The sequence below is a fragment of the Panulirus ornatus genome, chromosome 12, assembly GCF_036320965.1.
Source record: "Panulirus ornatus isolate Po-2019 chromosome 12, ASM3632096v1, whole genome shotgun sequence".
Taxonomy (NCBI): domain Eukaryota; kingdom Metazoa; phylum Arthropoda; class Malacostraca; order Decapoda; family Palinuridae; genus Panulirus; species Panulirus ornatus.
Genome location: NC_092235.1, coordinates 29374283 through 29386852, shown reverse-complemented (window position 1 = coordinate 29386852; position 12570 = coordinate 29374283). Strand labels below are relative to the sequence as shown.

Here is a 12570-nt window from a genome sequence, read left to right as displayed (position 1 = left end):
GATGCTCAGGCATTTATTCTTGGCATGACACCACTGTTTAAACATTTTGAAACCAGCAAGCCATTGCATTGACCTTTTTTCTCCTGTGTCCTTGGAGATGGATTGTCCTAAAATACAATATTCAGAATCACTCTTTATGATTTCCTGTTAGGTCTAGATATGATAGTTAGCCATAATCATTGTCTCAACCGTACAGTATCTCTGCAAATTAGGGGTTGAACCCCATTGGCAGTATGTATAAAGTCTTACCATAAGAAGAGTGTGTTTGAGATAGCAGAAGAGGGTGTGTTGAAATGCTTTGGACATATAGAGAGGATGAGTGAGGAAAGATTGACAAAGAGGATATATGTGTAAGAGGTGGAGAGAACAAGGAGAAACAGGAGACCAAATTGGAGGTTGAAGGATTGTGTGAAAAAGATTTTGAGCAATCAGGGCCTGAATATACAGGAGGATGACGGGTGTGCAAGGAATAGAGTGAATTAGAACGATGTGGTATTCCAGGGTCGATGTGCTGTCAGTGGACTAAACCAAGGCACATGAAACGTCTGGGGTAAACCATGGAAAGGTCAATCGGGCCAGGATGTGGATAGGGAGCTGTGGTTTTGTTGTATTACACGTGACAGCTATAGACTGAGTATGGACATATGTGGCCTGTTTTGTCTGTTTTCCTGGTGATACCTCGCTAAAGCAAGGGGTACAGGTGGCGCCAGAAATGGATGAAGGCAGACATGTATGAATACATGTGTATATATGTATATGTTGATACGTATGTGTAAATGTATGTATTTGTATAAGACGTAAGGGGAACGGGGGAGGAATGGGATGTATTTAGGGAAGCAGTGATGGCTTGCACAAAAGATGCTTGTGGCATGAGAAAGGTGGGAGGTGGATAGATTAGAAAGAGTATTGAGTGGTGGGATGAAGAACTAAGATTGTTAGTGAAAGAGAAAAGAGAGGCGTTTGAATGGTTTTTGCAGGGAAGTAGAGTGAATGACTGGGAGATGTACAAGAGAAAGAGGCAGGAGGTCACGAGAAAGGTGCAAGAGGTGAAAAAGAGGGCAGATGAGAGTTGGGGTGAGAGAGTATCATTAGATTTTAAGGAGAATGAAAAGATTTTTGGAAGGAGGTAAAGAAAGTGCATAAGACAAGAGAACAAATGGGAATATTGGTGAAGGGGCCAAATAGGGAAGTAGTAACAAGTAGTGGTGAAGTGAGAAAGAGATGGAGTGAGTATTTTGAAGGTTTGTTGAACGTGTTTGATGAGAGTGGCAGATATAGGGTGTTTTGGTCAAGGTGGTGTGCAAAGGGAGAGGATAAGGGAAAATGGTTTGGTAAACAGAGAAGAGGAAGTGAAAGCTTTGTGGAAGATGGAAGCCGGCAAGGTGGCAGGTTTGGATGGTATTGCAGTGGAATCTATTTAAAAAGGGGGTGACTGTGTTGTTGACTGGTTGGTAAGGATATTCACTGTATGTATGGTTCATGGTGAAGTGCCTGAGGATTGACGGAATGCATGCATAGTGCCATTGTACAAAGGCAAAAGGGATAAAGGTGATTGTTCAAATTACAAAGGTATAAGTTTGTTAAGTATTCCTAGGAAACTATATGGGAGGATATTGATTGAGAGGGTAAAGGCATGTACGGAGCATCAGATTGGGGAAGAGCAGTGTGGTGTCAGAAGTGGTAGAGGATGTGTGGATCAGGAGTTTGCTTTGAAAAATGTATGTGAGAAATACTTAGAAAAACAGATGGATTTGTATGAAGCATTTATGGATCTGGAGAAGGCATATGATAAAGTTGATAGAGATGCTTTGTGGAAGGTGTTAAGAGTATATGGTGTAGGAAATAAGTTGCTAGTAGCAGTGAAAAGCTTTTATCAAGGATGTAAGGCATGTGTATGAGTAGGAAGAGAGGAAAGTGATTAGTTCCCAGTGAATGTAGGTTTGCGGCAAGGGTGTATGTCTCCATGGTTGTTTAATTTGTTTATGGATGAGGTGGTTAGTGAGGTGAATGCATTAATTTTGGAGAGAGGAGCAAGTATGTAGTCTGTTGTTGATAAGAAGGCTTGGGAATTGAGTCAGATGTTGTTTGATGATGATACAGTGCTGGTGGCTGATTCAGGTGAGAAACAGCAGAAGCTGGTGACTGAGTTTGGTAAAGTGTGTGAAAGAAGAAAGCTGAGAGTAAGTGTGAATAAGAGCAAGGTTATTAGATTCAGTAGGGTTGAGGGACAAGTCAGTTGGGAGGTAAGTTTGAATGGAGAAAAACTGGAGGAAGTAAAGTGTTTTAGATATCTGGGAGTGGATTTAGCAGCGGATGGAACCATGGAAGCGGAAGTGAATCATAGGGTGGGGGAGGGGGCGATAGTTCTGGGAGCATTGAAGAATGTGTGGAAGTCGAGAACGTTATCTTGGAAAGCAAAAATGGGTTTGTTTGAAGGAATAGTGGTTCCAACAGTGTTATATGGTTGCGAGGCGTGGGCTATAGATAGAGTTGTGCAGAGGAGGGTGGATGTGCTGGAAAGGAGATGTTTGAGGACAATATGTGGTGTGAGGTGATTTGATTGAGTAAGTAATGAAAGGGTAAGAGAGATGTGTGGAAATGAAAAGTGTGGTTGAGAGTGCTGAAGAGGGTGTTTTGAATTTGTTTGGTCACTTGGAGAGAATAAGTTAGGAAAGATTGACCAAGAGGATATATGTGTCAGAGGTGGAGGGAACGAGGAGAAGTGGGAGACCAAATTGGAGGTGGAAAGATGGAGTGAAAAAGATTTTGAGTGATCGGGGCCTGAACATGCAGGAGGGTGAAAGGCGTGCAAGGAATAGAGTGAATTGGAACGATGTGGTATACCGGGTCGACGTGCTGTAAGTGGATTGAACCAGGGCATGTGAAGCATCTGGGGTACACCATGGAAAGTTGTGTGGCGCCTGTATTTGGAAAGGGAGCTGTGGTTTCGGTGCATTATTACATGACAGCTAGAGACTGAGTGTGAATGAATGTGGCCTTTGTTGTCTTTTGCTAGTGCTACCTCGTGCACATGCGGGGAAAGGGGGTTGTTATTTCATGTGTGGCGGGTTGGCCACGGGAATGAATAAGGGCAGACAGTATGAATTATGTACATGTGTATATATGTATATGTCTGTGTGTGTATATATATGTATACGTTGAGATGTATAGGTATGTATATGTGCATGTGTGGACGTGTATGTATATACATGTGTATGTGGGTGGGTTGGGCCATTCTTTTGTCTGTTTCCTTGCGATACCTTGCTAACGTGGGAGACAGTGACAAAGTATGATAAATACGTATATATATATGTATATGTATGTATACTTTGAAATGTATATGCATGTGTGTGTGTGTGGGTGTTTATGTATATACGTGTGTATGTAGGTGGGTTGGGTTATTCTTTCATGTTTCCTTGCACTAACACGGGAGATTGCGACTAAGTATAATAAATGAAATATATATGTGTGTATATGTATATGCATATATATATGTAAGTAGGAGAGATGGCCAGAGAGCGTTATTGGATTACCTGTTAATTGACAGGCGCGCGAAAGAGAGACTTTTGGATGTTAATGTGCTGAGAGGTGCAACTGGAGGGATGTCTGATCATTATCTTGTGGAGGCTAAGGTGAAGATTTGTATGGGTTTTCAGAAAAGAAGAGTAAATGTTGGGGTAAAGAGGGTGGTGAGAGTAAGTGAGCTTGGGAAGGAGACTTGTGTGAGGAAGTACCAGGAGAGACTGAGTACAGAGTGGAAAAAGGTGAGAACAATGGAAGTAAGGGGAGTGGGGGAAGAATGGGATGTATTTAGGGAATCAGTGATGGATTGCGCAAAAGATGCTTGTGGCATGAGAAGAGTGGGAGGTGGGTTGATTAGAAAGGGTAGTGAGTGGTGGGATGAAGAAGTAAGAGTATTAGTGAAAGAGATGAGAGAGGCATTTGGACGATTTTTGCAGGGAAAAAATGCAATTGAGTGGGAGATGTATAAAAGAAAGAGAGAGGAGGTCAAGAGAAAGGTGCAAGAGGTGAAAAAGAGGGCAAATGAGAGTTGGGGTGAGAGAGTATCATTAAATTTTAGGGAGAATAAAAAGATGTTCTGGAAGGAGGTAAATAAAGTGCGTAAGACAAGGGAGCAAATGGGAACTTCAGTGAAGGGCTCAAATGGGGAGGTGATAACAAGTAGTGGTGATGTGAGAAGGAGATGGAGTGAGTATTTTGAAGGTTTGTTGAATGTGTTTGATGATAGAGTGGCAGATATAGGGTGTTTTGGTCGAGGTGGTGTGCAAAGTGAGAGGGTTAGGGAAAATGATATGGTAAACAGAGAAGAGGTAGTAAAAGCTTTGCGGAAGATGAAAGCAGGTTTGGATGGTATTGCAGTGGAATTTATTAAAAAAGGGGGTGACTGTATTGTTGACTGGTTGGTAAGGTTATTTAATGTATGTATGACTCATGGTGAGGTGCCTGAGGATTGGCGGAATGCATGCATAGTGCCATTGTACAAAGGCAAAGGGGATAAGAGTGAGTGCTCAAATTACAGAGGTATAAGTTTGTTGAGTATTCCTGGTAAATTATATGGGAGGGTATTGATTGAGAGGGTGAAGGTATGTACAGAGCATCAGATTGGGGAAGAGCAGTGTGGTTTCAGAAGTGGTAGAGGATGTGTGGATCAGGTGTTTGCTCTGAAGAATGTATGTGAGAAATACTTAGAAAAGCAAATGGATTTGTATGTAGCATTTGTGGATCTGGAGAAGGCATATGATAGAGTTGATAGAGATGCTCTATGGAAGGTATTAAGAATATATGGTGTGGGAGGCAAGTTGTTAGAAGCAGTGAAAAGTTTTTATCGAGGATGTAAGGCATGTGTACGTGTAGGAAGAGAGGAAAGTGATTGGTTCTCAGTGAATGTAGGTTTGCGGCAGGGGTGTGTGATGTCTCCATGGTTGTTTAATTTGTTTATGGATGGGGTTGTTAGGGAGGTGAATGCAAGAGTTTTGGAAAGAGGGGCAAGTATGAAGTCTGTTGTGAATGAGAGAGCTTGGGAAGTGAGTCAGTTGTTGTTCGCCGATGATACAGCGCTGGTGGCTGATTCATGTGAGAAACTGCAGAAGCTGGTGACTGAGTTTGGTAAAGTGTGTGAAAGAAGAAAGTTAAGAGTAAATGTGAATAAGAGCAAGGTTATTAGGTACAGTAGGGTTGAGGGTCAAGTCAATTGGGAGGTAAGTTTGAATGGAGAAAAACTGGAGGAAGTGAAGTGTTTTAGATATCTGGGAGTGGATCTGGCAGCGGATGGAACCATGGAAGCGGAAGTGAATCATAGGGTGGGGGAGGGGGCGAAAATCCTGGGAGCCTTGAAGAATGTGTGGAAGTCGAGAACATTATCTCGGAAAGCAAAAATGGGTATGTTTGAAGGAATAGTGGTTCCAACAATGTTGTATGGTTGCGAGGCGTGGGCTATGGATAGAGTTGTGCGCAGGAGGGTGGATGTGCTGGAAATGAGATATTTGAGGACAATGTGTGGTGTGAGGTGGTTTGATCGAGTAAGTAATGTAAGGGTAAGAGAGATGTGTGGAAATGAAAAGAGCGTGGTTGAGAGAGCAGAAGAGTGTGTTTTGAAATGGTTTGGTCACATGGAGAGAATGAGTGAGGAAAGATTGACCAAGAGGATATATGTGTCGGAGGTGGAGGGAACGAGGAGAAGTGGGAGACCAAATTGGAGGTGGAAAGATGGAGTGTAAAAGATTTTGAGTGATCGGGGCCTGAACATGCAGGAGAGTGAAAGGAGGGCAAGGAATAGAGTGAATTGGATCGATGTGGTATACCGGGGTTGACATGCTGTCAGTGGATTGAATCCAGGCATGTGAAGCGTCTGGGGTAAACCATGGAAAGTTGTGTGGGGCCTGGATATGGAAAGGGAACTGTGGTTTCGGGCATTATTGCATGACAGCTAGAGACTGAGTGTGAACAAATGGGGCCTTTGTTGTCTTTTCCTAGTGCTACCTCGCACACATGAGGGGGGAGGGGGATGGTATTCCATGTGTGGCGAGGTGGCGATGGGAATGAATAAAGGCAGACAGTGTGAATTGTGTGCATGGGTATATATGTATGTGTCTGTGTGTGTATATATATATATATATGTACATTGAGATGTATAGGTATGTATATTTGCGTGTGTGGACGTGTATGTATATACATTGTGTATGGGGGTGGGTTGGGCCATTTCTTTCGTCTGTTTCCTTGCACTACCTCACAAACCCGGGAGACAGCGACAAAGCAAAATAAAAAAAAAAATATGTATATATACAATTTTATATGGTTTTGAGGCTTGAGCTATAGATAGGGTTGTGCAGAGAAGGGTGAATGTGTTGGAAATGAGATGTTCGAGGACAGGATGTGTTGTGAGGTGGTTTGATCCAGTAAGTAATGAAAGGGTAAGAGAGATGTGTGGTAATAAAGAGTGTGGTTGAGAGAGTAGAAGAGGGTGTGTTGAAATGGTTTGGTCACATGGAGAGATTGAGTGAGGAAAGATTGACAAAGAGAATATATGTGTCAGAGGTGGAGGGAATGAGGAGAAGTGGGAGACCAAATTGGAGGTGGAAGGATGGAATGAAAAAGATTTGAGCGATCGGGGCCTGAACATGCAGGAGGGTGAAAGGTGTGCAAGGAATAGAGTGAATTGGAACGATGTGGTATATTGGGGTTGACATGCTGTCAATAGATTGAACTAGGGCATGTGAAGAGTCTGGGGTAAACCATGGAAAGTTGTGTGGGGCCTGGATGTGGAAAGGGAGCTGTGGTTTCGGTGCATTACACATGACAGCTAGAGACTGAGTGCGAACGAATGGTTCCTTTGTTGTCTTTTCGTAACGCTACCTTGCATGCATGTTGAGGGAGGGGTTGCCATTTCATGTGTGGCTGGGTGGTGGCGGGAATGGATGAAGGCAGCATATATGAATATGTACATGTATATATATGTATATGTCTGTGCATGTATATATGTGTATATGTTGAAATGTATAGGTATGTGTGTGTGTGTGGGCGTTTATGTATATTCATGTGTATGTAGGTGGGTTGGGCCATTCTTTTGTCTGTTTCCTTGCGCTACCTCGCTAACTCAGGAGACAGCGACAAAGTATAATAAATGAATATATAAAATGTATGTATTTGTAAGTAAATATATGAGTGGATGGGTCTTTCTTCGTCTGTTTCGTGGCACTACCTCGCTCACGTGGGAAATGGCGATCAAGTATTACAGTAATAATGATAATAGTAATAATGATAATAATGATAATGATAATAATAATAATAATGATAATAATAATAATAATGATAATGATAATAATAATAATAATAATAATAATAGTGATGGATTGCGCAAAAGATGCTTGTGGCATGAGAAGAGTGGGAGGTGGGCTGTTTAGAAAGGGTAGTGAGTGGTGGGATGAAGAAGTAAGATTATTAGTGAAAGAGAAGAGAGAGGCATTTGGACGATTTTTGCAGGGAAAAAATGCAATTGAGTGGGAGAAGTATAAAAGAAAGAGACAGGAGGTCAAGAGAAAGGTGCAAGAGGTGAAAAAAAGGGCAAATGAGAGTTGGGGTGAGAGACTATCAGTAAATTTTAGGGAGAATAAAAAGATGTTCTGGAAGGAGGTAAATAGGGTGCGTAAGACAAGGGAGCAAATGGGAACTTCAGTGAAGGGCGTAAATGGGGAGGTGATAACAAGTAGTGGTGATGTGAGAAGGAGATGGAATGAGTATTTTGAAGGTTTGTTGAATGTGTCTGATGACAGAGTGGCAGATATAGGGTGTTTGGGTCGAGGTGGTGTGCAAAGTGAGAGGGTTAGGGAAAATGATTTGGTAAACAGAGAGGAGGTAGTAAAAGCTTTGCGGAAGATGAAAGCCGGCAAGGCAGCAGGTTTGGATGGTATTGCAGTGGAATTTATTAAAAAAGGGGGTGACTGTATTGTTGACTGGTTGGTAAGGTTATTTAATGTATGTATGACTCATGGTGAGGTGCCTGAGGATTGGCGGAATGCGTGCATAGTGCCATTGTACAAAGGCAAAGGGGATAAGAGTGAGTGCTCAAATTACAGAGGTATAAGTTTGTTGAGTATTCCTGGTAAATTATATGGGAGAGTATTGATTGAGAGGGTGAAGGCATGTACAGAGCATCAGATTGGGGAAGAGCAGTGTGGTTTCAGAAGTGGTAGAGGATGTGTGGATCAGGTGTTTGCTTTGAAGAATGTATGCGAGAAATACTTAGAAAAGCAAATGGATTTGTATGTAGCATTTATGGATCTGGAGAAGGCATATGATAGAGTTGATAGAGATGCTCTGTGGAAGGTATTAAGAATATATGGTGTGGGAGGCAAGTTGTTAGAAGCAGTGAAAAGTTTTTATCGAGGATGTAAGGCATGTGTACGTGTAGGAAGAGAGGAAAGTGATTGGTTCTCAGTGAATGTAGGTTTGCGGCAGGGGTGTGTGATGTCTCCATGGTTGTTTAATTTGTTTATGGATGGGGTTGTTAGGGAGGTGAATGCAAGAGTCTTGGAAAGAGGGGCAAGTATGAAGTCTGTTGGGGATGAGAGAGCTTGGGAAGTGAGTCAGTTGTTGTTCGCTGATGATACAGCGCTGGTGGCGGATTCATGTGAGAAACTGCAGAAGCTGGTGACGGAGTTTGGTAAAGTGTGTGGAAGAAGAAAGTTAAGAGTAAATGTGAATAAGAGCAAGGTTATTAGGTACAGTAGGGTTGAGGGTCAAGTCAATTGGGAGGTGAGTTTGAATGGAGAAAAACTGGAGGAAGTGAAGTGTTTTAGATATCTGGGAGTGGATCTGTCAGCGGATGGAACCATGGAAGCGGAAGTGGATCATAGGGTGGGGGAGGGGGCGAAAATTTTGGGAGCCTTGAAAAATGTGTGGAAGTCGAGAACATTATCCCGGAAAGCAAAAATGGGTATGTTTGAAGGAATAGTAGTTCCAACAATGTTGTATGGTTGCGAGGCGTGGGCTATGGATAGAGTTGTGCGCAGGAGGATGGATGTGCTGGAAATGAGATGTTTGAGGACAATGTGTGGTGTGAGGTGGTTTGATCGAGTAAGTAACGTAAGGGTAAGAGAGATGTGTGGAAATAAAAAGAGCGTGGTTGAGAGAGCAGAAGAGGGTGTTTTGAAATGGTTTGGGCACATGGAGAGAATGAGTGAGGAAAGATTGACCAAGAGGATATATGTGTCGGAGGTGGAGGGAACGAGGATAAGAGGGAGACCAAATTGGAGGTGGAAAGATGGAGTGAAAAGGATTTTGTGTGATCGGGGCCTGAACATGCAGGAGGGTGAAAGGAGGGCAAGGAATAGAGTGAATTGGAGCGATGTGGTATACAGGGGTTGACGTGCTGTCAGTGGATTGAATCAAGGCATGTGAAGCGTCCGGGGTAAACCATGGAAAGCTGTGTAGGTATGTATATTTGCGTGTGTGGACGTGTGTATGTACATGTGTATGGGGGGGGTTGGGCCATTTCTTTCGTCTGTTTCCTTGCGCTACCTCGCAAACGCGGGAGACAGCGACAAAGTATAAAAAAAAAAAAAAAAATAATAATAATAATAATAATAATGACAAAGATACACATATATACATATTCATACTTGCCTGACTTTATCCATACCTGGTGCCACCCCACCCCACAGGAAACAGCATCACCACCCCTGTGACAGCAAGATAGCACCAGGAAAGAGACGAAGAAAGGACACATCCACTTACATTTATTCTCTAGCTGTCATGTGTAATGCACCAAAACCACAGCTCCCTCTTCACATCCAGCCCCACAAACCTTTTCATGGTTTACCTAAGATGTTTCACATTCCCTGGTTCAGTCCATTGATAGCATGTCAACCCCAGTATACCACATTTTTCCAATTCAATCTATTCTATGCATGTCACTAATGAGTAAGAGAACCATTGTTTCCTTCAGGTGCAGATAGGAAAATGAAAATGCATAATCATAGTTTGGACATATTGATCATTCATATGCTAAATGTCAACCCATAAATGTTAAATAGATGTACCAGATCATTGGATGTGAATAAAATATCCTTTACATAATGGTACTGTCATCCATTTCCTTGGCACACAGCTGACTTGACCAATTGTTGATAGATTTTTGCAAAGAACACAATCCAAGATGTCTTCATCCTCCAGTTTTGGCATATTAATGATGAGACTTCCTAAAAGCAGTGCCTGGATAAATGTCTTTTGTAAAGTCTTTATCATTCCTTCTCCTTACTTTTTACTATTATTTTCTTAATAATTTTCTTCCAACTTACAATTAGTATCATTATTTGTACTGATTTTTGATGCATGGATGTGCAGTAGCATAAACTAATCAGCAGGTAGGTGTACACATTTTATTACATGAAATTATTTATTTATTTGTTTGCCACAGAAGTTTGTTACCTCAGTACCGGCCAGCACCAGACTATGAGACTGCACTGATACAGAAGTATGGACCTGGGGTAAACCCTGCAAATATAAGAGCCACTGTGCTATACTCCTCACAGCCAGAGATCTCCAATAGTTGTGTGGTGGAGGGCTCAACACAAGAGTGTAAGTGGGAAATGTGACATTCTTTGAGTTTCAAAGTAAATCTTACCGTAAGTTTCTTATGAACAGATCAGAAAACATCGAAGTTCTTGCTTTTTTGTATATTTTACCTATTGATGTAAGTCTATTTACAGACAGGAAAATATTTGTTTAAAGTAATATAAAACTAACTTGGGTGTACTGGGGTGTACTGCTCTCTCAGATCATGACCTCTCTCTCAACACATTCCTCAGTGCTTTCAGAACCTTTGCCCTTACACCCACCCTGTGACTCAACTCAGCTTTTATGGTTCCCTTTGCTGCTATTTACATTCCAAGGTATCTAAAACACTTCATTTCCTCCAGATTTTCACCATTAAAACTCACACCCCCAACTAAACTCTCTTTGCACTGCTAAACCTAATAACCTTGCTTTATTCACATTTACTCTCAATTTTCTCCTTTCACATACTCTTAAACTCACACACCAACTTCTACAGTTCCTCACATGAATCTTCCACCAATGCTCTGTCATTAGCAAACAACAACTGATTCACCTCCCAGGCCCACTCACCCCCTGCAGACTGCATACCTACCCCCTCTCTCCAAGACACTTGCATTCACCTCCCTCATGACCCCATCCATGAACAAATTAAACAGCCATAGTGACATCACACACCCACCTTCACTTGAAACCACTCAGCATTTCCTCTCTATTTACTCGCACACATACCTTTTCTGTCTTTATATAAACTCGTCTATGGTGTTGATAGTTTTCTTCTTATACCATATATTTGTAACATCTTCCACAAAGCTCCTTTATCATCCTTGTCATATACTTTCTCCAGATCCATAAATGCCACATAAGTCCTTCTTTGTCTGTATTTCTCACACCCATTTTTCAAAGCAAAGACTGGATCCACATATCCTCTGCCAATCCTGAAACCACTTTGTTCTTCCCTGTTCTAATGCTTTTTACATACTGCTCCCCTCTCAGTCTTAATGCTTCCATGAAACTTACCAGGTACACTCAACAAACTCATACCTCACATTTGTCTTTCTTACCTTTATGCAGTGGCACTATGATACATGCATTCCACCACCCTCTCAGTGACCACTCTTCCATTCAACTTTCCAGGTACACTCAACAAACTTATAATTCTGTAATTTGAACACTCATCTATCTCTATATCTCTGATGCCTGTTCCCTCCTGGAACTCTCTTATGTGGGTGGCCATGGCAATAGTCTCCATAACGAGTGAACTCCAGTGTAGCTTCTTAACCTTTAGTTCCTAACGCTCTACAGGCTACTGGCAGAGGGCAAGCCTGGTGCAGTATTTGCAGAGGCTCCAACTAATGTTCTTACAGACAATTCATACTTAATGCTCCTGCCTAATGTAAGATATATTATATGAAAATCTTAAGGCGTCTCATATGCATATTGAAGTGAAAAAATGCAGAGGAAGACAAGGAGTGATAATCACCCATCATAGGATGGCTGATTGCATTTCAAGTAAGAAACATTTACTGATTCATTTATCCCCCTTACCTTTTTACAGTGGCACTATACATATATTCTGCCAGTCCTCAAGCACCTCATCATGATCCATAGATATAATTAAAATCCAGTCTCACCAATCAACAGCAGTCACCTCCTTTCTTAAGAACTTTTGCTATAATACCATCCACTCCAGTCGCTTTGCCACATTTTATCTTACTCATGGCTTTCACCACCTCTTCTCTTTTTGCCAAACCACTTGCCATAGGGCAGATGAACAGGGAAGATGGTTGAGTGGACATCATTAGATTGCCTGCTAATTGAAAGGCATGCAAAAGATGCTCTTGGATATGAATGTGCTGAGAGAGGCAGCTGATGGGATGTCTTACCATTACCCGGTGGCAGCAAGGATGAAGACTTATAGAGACATTTTGAGATTATGATATGGGAGAAAAGAGGGTGGAAAAAATAAGTGATCTTGTAAAAGAGACCTGTGTGAAG

The 12570-nt window shown here is 41.9% G+C and overlaps 1 protein-coding gene across 5 annotated transcripts in view; it reads left to right on the top strand.

Moving 5' to 3' along the window:
* Pez (protein tyrosine phosphatase non-receptor pez) overlaps positions 1-12570 on the top strand; it is a 254252-nt gene that overhangs the window by 174109 nt on the left and 67573 nt on the right. For 4 of the 5 annotated variants that reach the window (XM_071667743.1, XM_071667744.1, XM_071667745.1 and 1 more), the window contains one exon: positions 10436-10596. In XM_071667743.1, the coding sequence (XP_071523844.1) occupies positions 10436-10596 (161 nt within the window). The remainder of the gene's footprint in view (positions 1-10435; positions 10597-12570) is intronic. The other variant, XM_071667746.1, reaches the window with a different exon arrangement.